Raw genomic sequence first — 21482 nt, 5'->3', positions numbered from 1 at the left:
TACTTTTTAAAAATGAAATAACAAGATCTCAATGGCATTTATGCATTATTCCTACGATAAATTGTCATTTACCTAAATGTTAGGTAGCTAAATTTTAGCCCCTATATACGTATGTATTAAGTTTTCTTTTCAGTCTGATCGATCTGTTGGTGGAAAATAATCGGAACAACAAAAAACAAATAATGGAACTAGGCGTGTACAAAAAACACTTTTCTAAAATGATAAAAATAAATTATCATATCAGGGTTTTTATTTTCCGTGTCCGTGTCAAGTGGCCAATGTGCTAATTCTTTGATTACAAATATATATATAAGTCACTTAGCCCACTTGTGCAAACCACCACTAAGACCCATTTCATAACTCATATCCAATTATTTACAATACATCACCTTCTTATTCTTTCTATTCGGGATAACCTCCCACACATAACATTATTATTGGAAATACTCCAACATATCTACAAGACTACAACAATGCTCGTTAGGAATTAAATATTTAAGTATTTTATTTTTCACTCACTTAACTAATTAAAATGCATAATATATAAACACCAATTTTTTTAAAAATCAAAGAAATGATAGTGTGATTAAAGAGAATAAAATAATTTAATAGGACTAAATTAGGATTAGAGTCATCACTTTCTAAGAAAAAAATAGTGTGATTAAAGAGAATGAGAGCTTTTTTGGTGCAGCAGGCCACATGGTGAGGCCTGCTGCCAAGTCAGTAAAAATAACGGATTCTGACGCGCGCATAACGGGGTTACCGTTCACTCGCATAACAGGGTTACTGGTTTTGTCAAAGTTACTTGTATTTTTCAGGGGTTACTTGTATTTTTTTTTTTCAAGAGTTACTTGTAATTTTTTTTTCAAGGGTTACTTGTACATTTTTTTTTTTTCAGGAGTTACTTGTATTTTTATTTTCAGGAGTTACTTGTATCTTTTTTTTCAGGGGTTACTTGTATTTTTTTTTTTCAGGAGTTACTTGTATTTTTTTTCAGGGGTTAATTGTATGGATTAGTTATTCAAGGGTTACTTGTATTTTTTTTTTCAAGAGTTACTTATATTTTTTTTCAAGGGTACCTTTTTTTTATTTATTTTTTATTTTTTTAGGGGTTACTTGTATGGGTTAATTCAAGGGTTACTTGTATGAGTTACTTATTCAAGGGTTACTTATGTGAGTTACTTCAAAGGTTACTTGTATGAATTACTTATTCAATGGTTAATTGTTACTTATTCAAGGGTTGCTTGTAAGTTGGTTTAAAAAAAAAAAAAAAAAAAAAAAAAGGTTTGCTTATAGGCCCCATACCAAACCAGTAACACCCTACAAGTAACCCCCGACCAAAACTAGTAACACCCTACAAGTAACCCCCGACGACCAAAACCAGTAACACCCTACAAGTAACCCCTGACCAAACCAGTAACATCCTACAAGTAACCTAACCCCTGACCAAAACCAGTAACACCCTACAAGTAACCCCTGACCAAACCAGTAACACATGACCAAACCAGTAACACCTGACCAAACCAGTAACACCCTACAAGTAACCCCTGACCAAACTAGTAACACCCTACAATTTTTGACGTAGAATGTTCGATTTGAGATTCCACGAAGAAAAGGAGCTCAAATTTCTTTGGTTCTCATCAATTTCACTACTTCAAATGTTGTTCACGATCTTAAGGATAATTAATCACAATTTTTCACAACAATTTGACACCCAATTTCTACAATTTCGGGCTTTAATTGTAGCAATTTAGCAAAGAGGAGAGAGAAAATTGGTAGAGTAGGGATATGGTTGTTGGAGATGTGTGGTTTGGCTTGAAGAAGAAGCTAAGAAAAGAGGAGAGAGAAAATGGGTGGAGTAGAGATATGGTTGTTGATGATGTGTGATTTGGCTTGGAGAAGAAGCTAAGAAAAAAGAAGAGAGAAGAGTTGTGGTATTTAAAAAAAATAAATAAATAAAAAATGTGGCTGGCCACACGGTGTGGCCAGCCACATACAAAAATTTGTGAAAGAGAATAAAATAATTTTAATATCACAACGACGTTTTTGCCTAATAATCTTCGTTAAAATGGTGATATTTAATATAAACAAGTACCACAAAGTTTTTCTATTTCCATTGAGCTTATTAATAGAGCCATGTTAAAAAACATATACGAAGTAATACCTAAGCTATTTTTTTTTTTCTTTTCTTTTTCTTCAAAAAAAAAAAGCTATTTTTTTCTTTGCTCATATATATTAAAAATTTAATTGCTAGTTCATATTATACTATTAATAAGATAATTTATTTTTGACAGATGAGGTAAATATATACTCTATAAATATATATATTCATAAAACTAATCATATAAAAACTTCGAAAAAATAATTTATTTTATATTTGGCCGTCCATTTCATTACCCATTCACGTCCATATTTTATCCTATTTTGGGATGTTGATCCCATGCCCTAGATGTAATAATCTCCAATCTCAACCCTATATTATTCTCATAATACCAACATCCCCTAATTTAGGTAATTTCCCCCTTTTTTTAAAAAGAGGAACTACGTAGTTTCATTTAGTTGAATAAATGTAATTGGTAGATCATGCTTCCCTTGTCTTTTTTCCTTTCTTTAATTTTTGCCTTACTCTATTTCTAGTACTGGTATTCCACTTTAAGCTACTAATCCTTATGAGTGCACATGCATACTCTTTTTATTTTAGATTTGAAAAGCATATCACATTGGAAATATTGCTTTTTCCACAAGAACTAAGTTCACACTATTCATACTATATATGTCATACAACCTTATATATGTTTTTGGAATATCTTAAATGCATTTGTAAGGGATACGTGGAAAAGAAGGTAATAAAACTATAAAAGTAATTATATGTAAAAATGTTAAATGAGTATATAATAACACCAAATAAGACGTGATATTCTGATTATATCGGTAGCTGCTCGTACATTAAAGTTACGAATGAATTAAAAAAAATCAATATATTCAAAGCTAGTTAATCATCTCATTATTAAAGAAAAAAAAATTTGTAGTTCAATATAATGATTTTTAATTTGTAAAGAATATCTACCTATAGCTAAGGAAATTTGATTAATATATAAATGAATAATTTTTTTATACTTCTGGTAGTTAATCATCTCATTAGAGAAGGAAATCTCTAGTTAAGGGAAATTTAAGCTTAAATTTGCAAGTGGCTTTATATTTTGAAACATTATTGAGAGAAAAAAGAAATTTAAATTAAGCAAAAGTGTAAAACACGTAGTCAGCATTTACAAAATTTACTGATGTAGTGATGTGTCCCCTCGTACAACAAATGATAAATCTCATCACTCTCTTTCTCTTCTTCACCTAAAAAAAAAAGGTAAAAAGTTAAACCATTAATTCCATATTTAAACGTAGTCACCAAGATTTCCCACAATTTTGGTACCATCATATGGAGTATATCACATCAACAAATCCCTTTTCATATATTTAAAAAAAAGGGAACAAATGTGGAAATTGATTTTGTTTCCTTTATTCTATTAATTCTATTAAGTAGGGCTCGTATCATACAAATTATAAACTTATGACTAATTTAATGTAAATCATGTTTACTTCAGAATAATCTGTTTAATTCCTAATATCCTTCTCTTATAAAAGCTTATTATTTTCAAATTTTATATAATTATATTTTACTAAGAGTTCTTTTTATGCATTCGGGTTCATCTACACGGAGTAGTTTACTTTTCTTAATTTCTTTGATGATTATTATCTTTTGAATATACATATATACCACTTTGTATACAATACACCCAACGGTGCAACATTCTCTAAAAATCTATACTCACTTTCTAATCGCACTTTACAAACCGTCTGATATTAGAATTTGCGTAATTAATTAATGCTCGTATTTATTTAGGTTTATATGAATTTATAAATTTCCCTAAAATAATTTTGGTACCCCCTCAAAGGAAATAAAAAAAAAAAAAAAGGTGTGGGTGGCCCACAAGTAGGCACAAAAAATACAGAAAACGCTCTAAATGTGGCAAAAAGGGTCATGCAACAGTGTAGACTTTGCCATGCAGACTTACCATTTCTAGGCGTTCTCTTTCTCTCTCTACTTTCTCTCTCTAACCTTCTCTCCAATTGGAGATCAAAGGAGTTGTATTCTTTCTTTATAATCTCTCTCTTCTCCTCTTTTGATCTCCTTCATTCTCCCTCTTCTTTCTCTTTCTCTCTCCATTTTTAGCAACCCCCATTTTCTTCTTTTTCTAAGTTTAGAACAATTACAAAAAAGGAAGCTTTTTTTTTATATATATTCTTAAGCAGAAAAACAGGGGAGAAAAAACAGGGGATTGTTGATTTTTATCTTCATTTTTTTTAGGGTTTTTTAGAAATTAAATTGTGGGTATTTCTGGGTTTTTGTTGAATTGAAATGGGTCGTGGTAAGATTGAAATTAAGAAGATCGAAAATGCAAATAGCAGACAAGTTACATTCTCAAAACGTCGTTCTGGGTTGCTTAAAAAAGCTCATGAACTTGCTGTTCTTTGTGATGCTGAGGTTGCTCTTATCATCTTCTCTAGTACTGGAAGACTCTTTGAGTTTTCTAGCTCTAGGTAATTATTAATTAATCTTCTTCTCTTAAATTTTTTTTTAAATTTTTTTTTAGATAATTTATCTTGAATATATAATTTATATTTTATCCAAAAACACTAAAAAAGGGAGCTTTTTTATTTAAGAATAAGAAAAATGTTATCTTTAGTATGTTGCATGTTGAAATTTCTGGGATTATTATTACAAATGTTTGATTTTTAAGTTTGATTGTCGTTTGTCGGTAGAAAATTATGTGTTTTCTATTTTCCATTGCATGTCATGTTTAATTTGTTTGACCTTGTTGACTGCTAGTCTTGTTGTTTTTTTCCAAGTAATTTCCTTGAAATTAATAACAAGTTAGAACATTCAACTTGTTTTGATCGTCAAAATTTGAATAGTAAAAGCAAATTTTGTGTTTTCTTCTTTTCCATTGCTTTTAATTTTTTGTACGAATAAACTTCCTATTTTTGGGTTTAATTGCAAAGCTATTTCTAAAAATATCCACTATTTAATTTTAAGCCCCGGAAAGACTCTTCTACTCCTTTCCTTGCACGATTATATTTTGGTGCAAAAATTATAAATAAGAAAAAAATATTAAAAAGTAAAGCATTTATGTATTTTTTTTTTATCTTTTCTTCTTTCTAAGAAAGTGAAGTTAATTGCATACCTTTTTTGTTGAAGTGCATGATTATTTACCATATTAGGTGAAATAGCATAATTAGTAACTAAGCATGTGTATCATACGAAGCATGTCATAAATGAGTAAAAAATTAGGAAGCATAAATTTAATATTCGTAATGATAAAAAAAAAAAAAAAAAAAAAAATTCGAAATTTATTTTAAGGAAAAAGATATATGCATCCCTTAAAAGTGGAAAGAATAGACAATAAATAAACATTTATTACACCGATTTACTCGTGAATTATCGATAAATTTCCAACTTAATACCAAAAAATGAAGGATATTAAATGCTTATAAGATAGCATTACCCTTAGTTTAAAAGTTTGTAAATGTACTCCTAACATATTTTGCCCCTTTAAACCTCGAACCGGGATGGTGTGGTGTGGTGTGGTTTTTGAGCACTCCTATGTGGTGTGGCTGAAATTGAACCATGTATGTGAGTCCACAAAATTAGCCTTGTCATTTTGAAGAAGCAAAGCTTTAGTGTGAAAAAAGTGCTTTAAACTTTTATTTTAGTTATGCTTTATTTACATGGTGGCTAATTCATTTCAATTGCACTTTTACATGTACATTTGTTGTGAAAAATCATTAATTACTTGAATACGGGTATGACGTATGAAATGTTATACCATAAACTTTCACAAAATTATACCATAGATATAATGTTTGTATATTGAAAAAAAAGTTGGGAAGAGTTGATGTCAATAGTGCTCTCCTTCGTCTTGAGATGCACTCACTGCTTCTACTCTCATTAGCTAGCTTCACCTTGCTCGGTTGTGTGTCTTCTCATACACGCACAATACAAATGCAAGAACATCCATGTATACTTGCACTGCCGACCATTATTTAATGTGGATTACTATTCCACATTAAACCTTCTGCCATCTATTGGACTTTTAGTCCACAAAACTCAATACACCAAAGTGAAGGTTTATTACAAACCTTCTGCCACAATTGGACTTTCAAGTCCATCTTTTTTTTCTTTCTTACAATAACAAATAGTAATACTATTCTACTAACCTTGATTTGGGGAGATTAACACCACATATATATGGGCTGAGCACTGTAATTGATCACTTATATAGTTATAACTGAGGTGAGTAGCAGAATATGCACTTCTGATCTGAATTAATGCTTAATGTTTAATTATTGCTACAACTTCTGCTTTTTGTTATGTGTTCAAGTGTTTTGTACTTACGTTTCATTATGTGCAGCATGAAGAGAACAATTGCAAGGTACAAGAATGCTCTGGAAACTTCTGATGTTTCAGTAGGAAAACCAAAGCTTCAGGTATAGGGGTCTGAAACTCGAATTCTGTTTTTAGTTCTCAGGGATGACATTACATTGATACTTAACTGATGATTAAAAAGATTTCTCCCTTTCTTTCTGTTGCATAGTTTGACATCTTTTACTAGTAGAGCCTTCGAATATTATCTTGAGACAGTAGGGATGGATAATGTTAAAGTATCTGGACAACGGTGGTTGTTTATGGCCAACTGCACAATCGTTGGCCTATTTTGTATAAGCAAGCCTTTCTTATCGAACTATGCTCTTATTAGCAGATCGAAGATTTGAAGGAGATTGATAGTCTGAAAGATGAAATATCTAGGCTTCAAGTGAAACAAATGTATATTTCCTTGAACTTGTCATTGATTCTAGCCTGTGCTATACTATTGTAAACTTAAATCACTTGAGTTAGTAAAAACCATTATCAATTTACAGGAGGTTGCTGGGTAAAGATTTGTCAGGCTTGAGCATGAAAGAATTGCAGCAGCTGGAAAAGCAACTCAATGAAAGCCTACTGTCCATAAAAGCTAAGAAGGTGGCTTTAGTTTTGTGGTGCCTTTTGTTTATCTCTGTCTTCTATTTGAGGCTACTTGTATTATTGTTTGACACGCGCCTACATCAATAGAAATTTCTGTGAACACTTTCTACTGCAGGACCAATTACTGATGGATCAACTAGAGCATTCACGCGTACAGGTACTTCACAGTAGCTGAAAATTTGTTAGTATTTGATGCTGATTAAAAAACCAATACAAATTTGAAGTTAGAATTTTCTGTTTGATGTATGATGGTGGCCTTTATGCTTGGTTCATGATGTGTTCTTCTTGAGACTAATGACGCGGATTTTACCTTGTAATCTAGGAGCACAGGGCCATGCTAGAGAATGAGAGTCTACGCAGACAAGTAACTTTCTTTTCTAATCCTCACGGATCAAGTTTTACTGTGCTGATTAAATCAGTGTTAACTCTGCTTTTGTCTGATATGTAGATTGCTGAACTTAGAGGATTTCATACACCATCTGACCGTCCGGAACCTATGTATCTTGAATACTATCCCATAGCAGCAAAGGTTTCCTCTGAGACAAATGCTACTTCAGGTTCAGATGCAATCTGCAACAGTGAATACGACAAAACAGATTCAGATGTTACCTTGCACCTAGGGTACTTTTCTGTTCCCCAAATTTCATAAGATTTCATAGATTACTTCTCTACACTTAATATAAAATCTTTGTTGTTTCTTACATTCAGGCCACCATGTGACAGCATTCGAAAGAGGAAAGCAACAGAGAGCGACTGTGGAAGTCCAGCAGCTTCTCCTTGATCATCTTTCTCTGCCTCATTGCTAGCTGCTGCTCAAATTGGCACCAGATATAGCACATTTTGGTAATATATTATAGCCAGCCGGATATCTATGGCACTTAGTCGACAACTTGACATCATATATTAAATAAGTTGTAAATATTTAGTTAACTACTTCTAGTATCGAATAGTCTATTCCTCTACAGATGAAGAGCTATCTGTATGTCATACAGAAAGAGCTTTATCAAAGCCTATGTGAATGATATATTAGAGTGTCACTAAACTTGTGTCTTTTTAAGTGAATATCATAAAAAAAAACAGCAATCCAGAATCCCATTCATGGTGGAGTATGATGGTTAAATGTACATGTGCAGAACTTTGCAATCGAACTCAAGTAACCTGTATGAACACTGAAAGCAAAAACTTTGGACTCTTTGCAATCGAAATTTCATTAACTTTATGCATATACTGCATTACAATATTTTTCACAAAACATTCTTTACTACAAAGTACAAACACTACACTTCTTTACTTAGCAACCCTGGACCTAAATTCTACACTGGAGTTCTTTAGGAGTTGAGATTTTCTTCCTCCCCTCACTCCAAATGAGTCTAACCTACAAAGTTGAACTAGATTGACATGTACAATTCACCAAGGTCGCTACAATTTTCATGAAACAATATACTCAAACCTCTCAAACTACTTAACAAACTTTGAGGCAAGCAACTATACATTGATACAAAGAAAAAAAAAAAAAAACACTTGTTTTTACTAAACATTATTCTTTATTGATTTCTAGACATTATACAAGAAAAATTAACCCTAACTACTACTTTTTGAAAGCCTAAGACAATCAATTAACTCACTTCTCTTAGCCAAAACCTCAGAGAAGAAGCAATTAACCTCTTTATTAACCAATTCCAGTAAATTCTCAAGTTTCCCTAACATCTTCTTCAATTCCTCTGCATCCAACTTCTTTTTACTGCAATTTTTACCTTCAACCAAATCAGCTTCAACCTCTTTTACTGCAACATTTACCTCTTCAATCTCCTTAACCATCAAATTTTCAGCAAACCCCAAATCAAAACCCTCAAATTCTGCAGAATTCAACAAACCCAGATGATCCTCACTTCCTTCACTTAACCCACATAACAAAACCCTAGAAATTGCCAAATCAATCCCTTTTGATTTCACCATAGCTTCATAAATCACCCTTTCTTTGTCACAATTGAAGCTTTCAACACCCTTTTTCTTGCAATTCCCAGCTTCAATTTTTCTGGGTTTGATTGGTTTCAAATGATGAAGAGCTGAAGAGGGAGAATTTGGGATTAAACTTACAGCATGACAGAGAGTAAGACGAGAAATACCCAGATGAGAAATCGATGAACTGATTGAATTCAAAGCATCTAACATGTTCAAAGTATGTGAAAGATAATCTTCGGCTAAATTTCCCTTCCATTTTGAAAGTGGGTAGTCTAAATCTTTCACCAATTTTGCAAATGCTCTGTTTTTATCCTGTAAAAATTTGAAACAGGGGATGAACCAGGAGAGAGATCCATATCTTTTATCAGAGAGCAATCGATTCAAGCTCTCTGATAAGTAAGATTGGAAAGATTTCAAAGCAACTGATTGAGAATTATCCAGTTTTGGGTCTGATTTTCGAGGAAATTTGGTTGATCTCTTGGTGAACAATACCATAGAAAATTCACCCAATTTCACAAGAAAGCTCAAATCTTTCGGGTGGAAATTTGAAGAATTAAAATAAAAAGTTGGTTTTTTGAATTCAATTAATAAAAATGGAGAATTTTGGAAAATTGTGTGAAAGTTTGTGCAAAATGTTTTGTTTTATATAGTCTCTGTTTTAAGGTGGATTAGTCAAATTGTGGTTATCTTAGTTGTGTAGCAAAGTGTGTAAGAATGTTTTTTTAGTTGTCATCAAACACGTCTCTATCTTTTTTTTTTTTTTTTTTTATTAATTTTACTAATTTTGTTCAAAAATTGAATAAAATTATGATAAAACACGCTTCTAATCCATGACTAAATTAATGACAAAGAAAGGAGTGTTAAGAATTTCGTGTACTGATTTTTGATGTTTGGCTTGCCATAGTTGCCAAGCAAAAGCATTTAGCATATGTTAGGAAGGTTGGTAGAAAGTTACCAAAAGAACTCATTTAGTTATGCTAGAGTTTTGAAAATGTGTTTTATATAGCATCTTGGGTTGCTCGGCATGCTCGCTCTAAACTTTTATTCAAAACACTTTTTATTACTCTAAAATAATTGCGGATATTGAATTATTGATTAGTTATAAATCTATTACGAGTCAATATTTCAAACTAAGAAATACAAAAGTAAGTCACACCAAGCATTATACTCCATTGATAAAGTGGTACTTAATATTTTTTAGTGGCTACGAAGCAAACTTGAAAATTTTCCCACTCATTTATTTTACAATCATAATAAAGCAATTTTAATAGTGTATGTATCTTGCATCTTTTTATTTCCTATAAAATCTTAGAAATATATTTTTTGGATCAAGAAATTATATTTACCTAAATAAATTTCAATCATATTTGACAACAATAAATAATCATATACTTGTATAATTTAATAATCTTATTTAAACCAATAATATATACTCCGTATATACTAAAATAATTTGAATTACAAAGTTGTTAAAATTTATTTGGCCATTATGTAAATAAAAGAATATTACTACATACAAAAATAGTAAATTTTTGTGTTACTTCTATTTTCAACGATTTTTTGTGGTCATCTTTTTACAATTACGCACCGTTCTTTTCATCACTTATTTATTATGTACTGTATTGAACACAAGACCTCATTGAATGAAGACCAACTTATTACCATTCAACCTATAAGCTAATGTTGTTCAATCTATGCACATAAATATATAAATACATATTAGAAATAAAAGGAAAATCATTCAAAACTATTTATTATTGTTATTGTAATATTATAATTTTCGACGGTAAAAAAATTCTTTCAATCTCTTTAATAATAACTTTGATACAAATACCCCGGGCCAAACACTAGTTAACTAATTATATCCTACTTATTTTAGTCAAAGGTTATATTACATTTTAATAAAAGATACGGAGTATTATTGATTGTATATTAAATGTAGGACATTCCTATGACTAAAAACATAATTAAAAAAATTAGTTAACTAAAAATTTCTAAACATAATTTTCTGCCCCTTAATATATCAACAAAATCAAAATATTATATATAATGATATAATATAAAATTATAAATATATTTTATAATTTTTATAATTTACTAAATACTTAAGGTGAAATTTGATATATAGAATATGTAAGTAATACTATTTTGATACGAGCCATAATAAGTAAATCCTTTTTCTTCTTGTCAAAATTAAAAGTGAATCCTTCGATATTTTTGTTTCAATGTTTTTTAATATAATGTACGTAAGAAAATAATAGAAGTTGATAATTATGTAAAATATTTTATAAAATACGATGTACATTTTAAATAAACAAAAAAAACATTCAAAAATTAATCAAATTTAAATCAAAATTTTAAGAAAGTTATTTGAAAATATAATGAAACTATATATCAATGTACTTATTACTCATAAAACACGGGTGTAAATTGCGTTTTTGGTACAAGTACGGCTACAATGATATTAGAGGTACCCATGGTAAAAGAAATACTACGGGTACGCCAATACGGGATCGAGTACGGATACGAAACAGGTATGCAATACGGTTGTTGGTAAGATAGAAGACACGGATATGACTAATTAATTATAATAAAATATATTATTTAAATAAATATTTTATAACATTCAGATTATTAATTATTTGAAAATTTTTACTTAACTATATTTTAAGAAAACAAAAAAATCATTCAAAAAATTATATTGATTTTAAAACTTTTTTTATTCAACATTGAATTTTATTTACGATATGTAATACTGCGATAAAATTGGGTACAATTTATTGTAATGAATAACAAATTATTGTTAAGTATTTCACTATTATGCACTGCTAACCTTAATTGATTTTATAAATACTTAGAGTTAAAATTAGAGTTATCAATCCTAAATTATAACCTTGTAGGCTTGTAGCTCTCATTTTATTTGTAATGTTTTAACCAAAACATTACAAGTGTTTTTTTTATCAAAAAAAAAAACATTACAAGTGTTTCAATCTATTTATGTCTCAAACATACGAAGAATGTGCTACGACAGTTCAAATCTGTCAATTTCAGATACTTTTTAATTGGACTTTCGTGGGCCGAGCCGGAACCACTTAAGTGCCTTAGGCCCATAATAAAATATAAAGGAGCAAAGCCCATAAGATTTTTAATTGGTTTATTCTTGTCAGTTAATTGGTGTCTCAAAGATATGTGCGACAAATACAATATGTTTTTTTTTCAGATCATACAAATTAATTGAACTTTCTTAAGGAAGATTTTTTTTTTTTTTAAATTGTTTTTTTTTTGTCCTATGCAATTACCTCTAATTTTCAGTTTCCTAATTTGATACGAGTAATATTGTAATAGTAACTAACATGTATAATCCTTTTCTCAAAGGATTGCTATAGGCCAATACGGAGAATCGAATGTTAATCATCAGGTAAATCGATAAAATTTTCAACTTAATACATGTCAAATATTAATTTACGTTATGAGAATGTAGCTAAACCACACTCAACATTTTAACCAAATAAGTATACTGACTTCTAATACAATATATTCCGTTCATAACAAAACAATTTTTTTTTTTTTTTTACAAAAATAACTTAATTGATATTATTGTACATGTATAAAATGATTGTTTTATATAATGTGAGGGTTCTAATTTATGTTCAACCTTTTAACCAAACACGGAGTAAGATAGTTGACATATAACGCAATCTAGTTATCAAGACTAAACAAACTCATAATAAACATAATCAATTGTTAAATGAGCAATATTTCCCTAATTAATGGTACAAGTTGGTACGATCACGAGTATGTTTGAAGCTGTAAACATACATTGTGGGTCAAAATAGTATGTATGTTTGTGTGCTGTAAAAAACAGGTATAATTTCTCTCACCGTTGACCATAATCAGGTTCACGAGGCTGCAAGATTTGTTGAATTGAGAGAAATAAGAAAATAAAATGATGGGCTGTTGATGTGATGGTGATGTTGATGATGTTGACTTAATTGTGTGATTTTAACATGTACTAATCCTTAATTGGGGCCATTTTATTGTCCCCATGCATGTGATTAGCCCACATGTTTCTATGAAATTATGCTCAATTTTTCATTATTTCTCTTTTGATGTTCCAAAAAAAAAAAAAAAAAAAAAGCTCTTTTGGAGGTATGAAATTACACATAAATTATAGAGGAATTATGCTCAACCATTTCATTATACTATTTATTTTTGTTAGTTTTAAAGGATTATTGTTCATTGATAGAGAAATATGTGAGAACATATAGCGAGTGTACACCAAGTTTAATTTTTCAAATGCTATAAAGGATCATCCTAGTAATGCGCAATTCTTAGTGCAAGATGAAATCAACATTTATATTGTAGTTTTAATGATAAAATTCATTGTTATCTAACTTAACTCAAATTTATAAATCTAATTCATCACATTGTAGTTGTCATGTGATATTTTATTAATAAAAACAAAAAAAGTTTAGAAGTTTCTAAGGAATGTTCAGTGATATTTTATGACTCATACATGACACAAAACCGTCTTAATGTTTTATGCTAGAATTTGGTTGGAATATATGTATATACTATGGAGATTAATGTTGTGCTAATAATCCTCAAAAGTCAATGATTTCCAATGGCATAAAATTAAACCGTATACACACAAAATTAAAAGTTTAACTTCTATAATCCAAACAAAAATAATACTCCATAGCAGAATTGATTTAATTTTTCAAAGATTACGAGCAAATTAGATTTAATTTTGGATTTGATGGTTAATAATTTATTTTCATGATGAATCTAAGAAGCTCAAATTACACTAGATCTACCAATACATTATGTGACAAATCTTAAAGAAAACTAAAATAAAATAAACCAATAAATCTAATTTCTCCCTATAAAAAAATACAAAAAGAAAAACAAAAATAGCCCATATACACTCAGAGCGAAGATTATCACAGAAAATGAGCCCATGAGAGAGAAAATTATTGGTCCACCGCCCATTAACAATGTTTCAGAATCCACATTTTTAGGGATTTATTATAATTATTTAATTTTTTTTTTTGGACTTTTCTTTATTGTCAAAATAATTCCATAATAATAATTAACCAAAATCCCCTCAATACCCTTTATATAATCTCACTTAACATTATATTTTCACTTCCAACTAAACTCTTCCTAGCTTTACTTCTCTTCCAAACCAAAAAAAATATGGAAGAAATAAACACAAAAAACCCAACCATTTTTCTTATAATTTCAACATTATTATTTTTATTACCATTTATTACAAATGCAAAGTCACAAAATGTGCAACTTACCAAATTATACAAGACCAAATACCATAACAACAACAATGAAGAATTTAATGAAATTAACAAGCAACCTTATGATACAATGCTAATGGATGGTATAGTTGATAAACGCCACCATGAACACCACAAACAGCACCATCATCAGCACCATATTCGTCGTAGTCGTCGTGATCATCAGAAGGAAAGGGATAGAATAGAGAAGCTTCCAGGACAACCACCAGTGGATTTCTCACAATATGGTGGTTATGTTACAATTGATAAAAAAGCTGGAAAAGCTTTTTATTATTATTTTGTTGAAGCTCCTACTAATCACACTTCTTTGCCTCTTCTTCTTTGGCTTAATGGAGGTAATTCATTCATTCCTTTAATTTTACTCCCTAATTAATCACTATAACATTATATTCTAGTTCTGTTTCATTCTGTTTTTGAGTATTTTTATTACTTAATGTATTATATTATAAGTCGATTTTTTTTTTTAATTTTTTTTTTTTATCGGTTAGTAAAGACATTACAAATTATAAATGAGAATTGATATAATATTCGTGTATGTAATTAATTAAATAGTTTATTCGTCTTTGACACTAGGCCAAGAACTCGCGTAATTATTGGTTAATTTTTGCAAAACTGTAGGTCAGTAATTGTGAAGGTGTGAACTTTGTGTTTTGTTAATGCAAAAGGTGTATGAGGCCTTTAATTGAGTAGAAAGTTCACTCCCTTTACACTTTTTTTTCTTTTCTTTCCCTTTATGGAATAGCTGAAGAGATAAGGTATTATTAATTTTATTTTATTTTGTTTGATATAATGAAAATCGACAATACATCACTTGTTTTTAATTTCATTTCAAAATTAAACATAATTAAGCTAATTGAAAATTAATTTACGTATAATAGTTTATAATACTCACAATGTACTAATCTAATACTTATTAATGTTACTTTCTTAATGATCATATATGACATATTGACATATAAACAAGTTAATTCAACTCGAATTATTATTTGTTTCATTTCTCTTCTTAAATACGAAGTACATTAAATTAAATTGCGTATTTGGCCATATATCTCAAACTTGAGAGGGATTGTTATTTTTATTGCTAAGGGAATATACTGTATTAATATGATATGGAGTTTGTTTTAATTAACTAAATTCTTTGACCTTGAACAAAAATGCAGTAGCTAATTAGTAATTTAATTACCATTATTTGCGGAACAAACAAAGGCTCGATTCTCGGGTAGTAATCTCGATTTGTTTGCTTCTGTGTTTATCTTATCAGTTTGTACCATCTGTACACCATTTATCCTTTTTTTTTTCCTTCTAATTAAAAAAAATTAATTTTATTTTTTAGGTTAGAAAATTGCTAGTTGCTACTAGACATGCATAATAGCATACACGTCACTAATTGAATTATCAATTATCATTAGAATAAGAGTTGTTCTGATTGACTAAAATGAGCTGAACTGAACTGAACTGAACTTATTAGAGCTGAACTGAACTGAACTTATTAGAGCTGAATTGAACTGAAAATAATCGTATCAGAACATGCGCTAAACCTAGTGAGTAACATATATACACGTCCCTATCTTATATTAGGATATTATTCATTCGTTTACATAGTATGTTATAATTTTACATATTATTCCTCTAAAATTGATGACTACGACTTTACGAGTAAAAGAGTATTAATGTTCAATTCGATTTAATTTGTTGTAGGGAATGTAGTAAGGAAGGCAGTTTCCTTCGTTGTTGCGTAATGCAAAGCAAATTTATGTTTGTTAAATTTGATGTCAATCAAACGAGCACTTAGATTTAAATTCGTAGCATCATTGTCTATTATACTAGAAGCATTACATTTCATTGATATTATGTAGCCAATTCAATTGATAGATATTGCATGTGTTTGTGTGTAGGCTTGGTCCCTACTTTCGAATATGTTGAGCCCAAAAATAACTTGGAATTATTATATAGTGACATTTTTATAATTACAGGCTAGACTAATGATTTTGGACATAGACAAATTTGTATGGCCTACGCGCAAATATATAAATAATTGTCTATGTATAAGTAATAAGGATATTTTGTCAAAAATAATAATAATAATAAAATTAGGGTATTATTTTTAACAAAAAGAAATAAAAATATTCTGAGGATATTTATACTTGTAAGATTTTTTGAACGGCCATTTGAGAGAGGGCCTATTATGTTCAGCTTAATTCAGTTTAGCTTCAATAAGTTTAGTTCATTTAAGTTCCTAATTTCCTTCTCTCATAAACAATTCATTTAAACTCTATTAAGTTTAGTTCAGTTATTTTAAGTAAATAAGAACATACAATAAATTTAACTATCAACTTCCTCCATCGTTATTACTTACCTTAATTTTTTCAATAAAAAAATACACCGTTTCAAGGTAGTTATTTTATTATTATTAAAAATATTCTTCCACCGTTCTCTGAATCATTGTAAACAGCAACATTAATAAGAATCAAATTTAAGAAAACAAAATGGTTATAATACTGATTTTAATCCTAAAATTCATTCATTCCCTGCAGTTTAAACACTTGTTTCTTGCTTCATCCTTCATTATCTTAATTATTTCTTTTGACTTTTATATTGTTCAAATTACTCACCTTGACCATAATTTTTTATACGAAGTATTTATATGTATACATAATTAAATGTAGTGCTGCAAATTGCTACGGAATATTGCATGGAAGTATAATATTAGTATTGTTCAAATTAAAATTTTTTTATTGCGAGTTGATAAATGTGACCCATTTAAATGGAAGTATAATATTAGTATTAATACACATTAGTGACAAATAACATATCCATTTGTTCATAACAACGTCAATTTTTTTTTTGTCATTTTTGCTAAAATAGTACAGATTACTTAATAATATTGGTTTATGATTAAGTTCTTTAAACATGTCATATAGACATATATAAAAGAAAAGACGTGGCAATATAGCCATGGAAAACTAAATTTAAATTTAATTTGGAGTTGTAATTAACCGTTGGAGGATTGAGATGAAGTATCAATTAAGGGCCTGTTCTCATACGTTGAAATTCAGTTCAGTTTAGTTCAGTTCATTTCATTTCAGCTCAGCTTAGTTCAGCACAGTTCAATTCAGTTCAGTTCAGTTCAGTTTAGCTCCTAATTTCCTTCTCTTATAAAATATTCATTACAGTTCAGTCAATGAGAACAGACCCTAACTCTTTATTGAAGAAGTAACATGGTCCAATTTATAGGTGAAATTACAAAGGATTGTACTAATCAAGTTTTCATTGATTGATTAATTAAGTGAATTTAAATTTTGCAGGTCCTGGTTGTTCATCTTTGGCTTATGGAGCTATGGAAGAGTTAGGACCATTCCGAGTTAAAAGTAACGGCAAAACATTATACAGGAACAAATTTGCATGGAATCATGGTAATTAATAATTTTTATCCTAATTTTTGTCTCCAAATTTGATTAATTACCACTTAAAACCCGAAAAAAAAACTAATATTTTCGCGTAAAATTTGTGTATGTAGTTGCAAATGTTTTGTTCTTGGAATCCCCTGTTGGAGTTGGATTTTCGTACTCGAATACAACATCAGATTATGATACAAATGGAGATACTAAAACAGCTGAAGATAATTATGTATTTTTATTGAATTGGTTTGAGAGATTTCCTGAGTACAAAGGCAGAGATTTTTACATTTCTGGTGAAAGTTATGCTGGACATTATGTTCCTCAGCTTGCTCATGCTATTCTTCAACACAACACCAAGCCTAAAAGTTCAATGATCAACCTCAAGGGCATCATTGTATGTTTCTTTTCCTACTCTCTCTCGAGCACACTTATGATTACGTATGTTTACCACATTTATATGATTTCATCTATCTTATGTAGTTCTTTTATACAACAGGTGTATCGAATTGAATTGTTAACAACTTTATGTATAAACAATAATCTCCCATTAACGAAGTTGATTTTTATGTGATATGAGATGCTCCACACATGTTGTGGTATATTCTAATAATGAGTGTATACAAACAAGGTGCCTAATAGAAACAGGACATGATAAGACTATATAGTAGTGTATCACCAATAATTGGAATTTTGGCCTTAATGATTCTATAATTGACATAAAAAGCTCTGAAGTTAGACCATGTGTTTGCATTTCCTACTTATAATTTATACGAAGTATATATGGAGTATATGATAATTAAGTGTTTGACTTAAATACAAAGATCAGATGCCTTTTTCAATTCCACTAACAAAATTCTCTGACATTTAGCTAATATTACATGTGAAATATTTAATGGCCACATCTTTGGATGTCTAATTTTGGGATTGGTTTTTGGAATTTATTCAGAAGATTGGAATAAAAGTTTTTACTACTTTAATTTTGCAAAATAAAAGTTACGTATATTTTTATTTTATTTTTCTTTAATTACATAGTTTAAGGACCATGTATTATTGACCTGGTTTTACTTATATGAACTTATTAACCCTAATTTAAAATTTTCAATGTAGATTGGAAACGCAGTGATAAATGATGAAACAGATTTGAAGGCAATGTACGAGTATTTTTGGACACATGCTATAATATCGGACCAAGTACGAAATGATATAATGGGGCATTGCAATTTTACTCCAAATACCAGCAACCAGAGTTTAAAATGCAATTCAGCTGCTGATCAAGTTGAGATTGATATTCAATACCTAGACGTTTACAACATCTATGCTCCTGTGTGCCACTCCACTAATCTTACTCTCAAACCCAAGAAACTCACTGTAAGTTCATGGTATTAATTAATCTCATATTTAATCATGTATCTCAATCAAATTGTCAATAATAAAACGACTCACTATGACATCCTTCCCTTGTGTGGAAAAGATTGTCACAATGACATTTCACGAATTTGAGATTCAATTCTGACCATTACTTTATTATCACGTATGATTTTTTGATACGAGGATACGAACATAACTTATTAGTTTATTTTCGGGTGCAGCATGAATTGGATCCATGCAGTGATCATTATGTGACGGCTTACATGAATAATCCTGAAGTCCAAAAGGCTCTTCATGCAAATGTGACCAATCTCTATTATGATTGGCAACCTTGCAGGTATGTTAATCTTTAAATAATTTTATTAATTGAAAATATCGACTATATATATTGAAGTACGGAGTAATAATACGAGTACACATTTGTTACAAATCACGATATTAGTTAGATAAATGATCAATTATAAACAACCACATATTATTGTTGTACAATCGTGTATACCTTAACCTTTGTATCAATTCACAATCACTATTATTAACATATTAAATTATTAATGAGCCAACTAACATAAAAACTTTTTGTTGTTATGAATACATACAGATCTAAAAGAAAGACTTGAGCATTAATTTAGATATTGCTTTAGAAAGTGATTAATGTTATCATTTTGCAATGTTGTACACAGTAATAATCAGTAACTCATTTTCACTTAAATTGGTAACAATGATTTTTTTTTTTTTTTCTTTTCTTTTTTTTTTTTTTTTTCAGTGCGGTTATTAATAATTGGGCAGACAGTCCATCAACAGTTATCCCAATTCTAAAGGAGCTAATGGCTAAGAACCTTCGAGTGTGGATTTATAGGTAAAAATCCAATCTTTATTATTAGGATTATTATAGTGATCTAACCATCATTTTTTATGGTATGATTATATTTACTTTTTTACTTTTTATCATTGTGACAATTTTGCTAGAAAATGGACCTGCACATGTCTAACAACATTTGTGAATCCTTTGTTTTAGGTTAGAAATCATGACCTAAATATTTAAGTGGACTCGTGAAATCAATGTAAAATTCATAATATCAGTTAACCACCATCCATACTATTATTATATGCATCTACGAGTATTTGCTTCTAGTTAGTATTCATTTCTAACTATCCCCGGGATATAAGAAATCGGTAAATAGTTACTTAATTACTTACATCATGTGATCCTAACCTGATTCAACTCGAACCACTAATTTAAAACTCTTTATTTAAACTTTGAATGAAGTGATGAATGGTGCAACAATGATCATCATGATCCTTAGTGTAGAAGTTAACTTTTGTTCATATTTCCTTTTTTAAATGGGACCAAAGATTAAGAGAAAAAACAAAGACCTTTTACTGCTCTTTACTCTGTCAAAGACAGGACTCAAAATCACATCAATTCTATTAATTTATCTTGCAAGCTTACTGCCATTGGAATGTTACAAGTACAAGTCTTCCAATTTGGTCACAATTATCAATCAATCTTTTCAAATAATGTAGGGTACATTTAACAAGAAACAAATTAATTTACTTGATTTTTGGTGGTTGTTATATTTACTGTTATAATTGCCATTAACTATGGATTGTTGTTGAAGCATGATTTGTGCACCGATTTGGTCTAATCAAACATTATAAACTGTGAATATAATGCAGTGGTGACACAGATGGAAGGATACCAGTTACATCAACAAGGGAATCCTTAAATAAAATGGGACTTCAAATCAAGACTAAATGGCATCCTTGGTTCATCAAGGGAGAGGTGAATATTATTCATATTTTAACTCTTACTATCGTATTAGATTGAAAAAAAATATGGCGGATTTAGTTAGGGTTATGGATCTTTATAGTATGTACTAAATTGCGATCAATACTGAAACAACAAATGATTAGGCTATAAATGACGGATTAGCTACTGAAGACACCGGAGTATTATTTAATGACAACGCAATTTTTAAAGGGACATTATATTCAATATTAATAATCGTATTCGTGTTGGTCAGGTTGGTGGATACACACAAGTATATGAAGGGAATTTGACATTTGCAACAGTAAGAGGAGCAGGGCATCAAGTGCCAAGCTTTCAACCATTAAGGGGACTTTCATTGATCTCACACTTCCTTTCTGGAACACCTCTACCTAATACTTCAAGAACCAAAATGTATTAATATCTTTTGTTTTTTTTCTCTAGATTATTCCTAAGGAATTGTATTTCATTTTTTTTTTTTTTTTGGTCCAAAATTGTTGTGGGTGGCCATTAAAACATCACATTGTACAGTACTACAGTTTATATGAGCTACACCTAATTTAATATTCAAGCACGACGAGTACTAGCTAATTCTTTTA

At 29.7% G+C, this 21482-nt stretch overlaps 3 protein-coding genes across 4 annotated transcripts; 2 read left to right on the top strand and 1 right to left on the bottom strand.

The window, feature by feature from the left end:
- Positions 1 to 4061: 4061 nt before the first annotated feature.
- LOC145642202 (agamous-like MADS-box protein AGL15) lies at positions 4062 to 8166 on the top strand. Of its 2 annotated transcripts, none has more exons than XM_081693302.1 (8): positions 4062 to 4593; positions 6465 to 6540; positions 6813 to 6877; positions 6973 to 7072; positions 7191 to 7232; positions 7398 to 7439; positions 7524 to 7696; positions 7784 to 8166. In XM_081693302.1, exons 1-8 carry the CDS (start codon positions 4412 to 4414, stop codon positions 7854 to 7856), a joined length of 753 nt encoding a protein of 250 aa, XP_081549428.1. In that variant the 5' UTR covers positions 4062 to 4411; the 3' UTR covers positions 7857 to 8166. The 2 variants fall into 2 exon arrangements, with proteins under 2 accessions (XP_081549428.1, XP_081549427.1); XM_081693301.1 differs by having other exon boundaries at positions 6810 to 6877.
- LOC145555452 (protein BPS1, chloroplastic-like) lies at positions 8027 to 9532 on the bottom strand. Its single transcript, XM_081617192.1, has 2 exons — positions 8701 to 9532; positions 8027 to 8052 (listed from the first exon to the last, which is right to left on the bottom strand). The coding sequence occupies exons 1-2, from the start codon at positions 9530 to 9532 to the stop codon at positions 8027 to 8029; spliced, it is 858 nt and encodes a 285-aa protein (XP_081473318.1).
- Positions 9533 to 14189: 4657 nt separating this feature from the next.
- LOC145642201 (serine carboxypeptidase-like 40) lies at positions 14190 to 21482 on the top strand. Its single transcript, XM_081693300.1, has 8 exons — positions 14190 to 14684; positions 17655 to 17762; positions 17867 to 18141; positions 18855 to 19115; positions 19337 to 19452; positions 19879 to 19971; positions 20793 to 20898; positions 21140 to 21482. The coding sequence occupies exons 1-8, from the start codon at positions 14237 to 14239 to the stop codon at positions 21302 to 21304; spliced, it is 1572 nt and encodes a 523-aa protein (XP_081549426.1). The 5' UTR covers positions 14190 to 14236; the 3' UTR covers positions 21305 to 21482.

This window comes from Chenopodium album, chromosome 8, assembly GCF_948465745.1.
Source record: "Chenopodium album chromosome 8, dcCheAlbu1.1, whole genome shotgun sequence".
Classification (NCBI taxonomy): domain Eukaryota; kingdom Viridiplantae; phylum Streptophyta; class Magnoliopsida; order Caryophyllales; family Amaranthaceae; genus Chenopodium; species Chenopodium album.
This window is presented reverse-complemented; position numbering and strand designations above follow the sequence as displayed.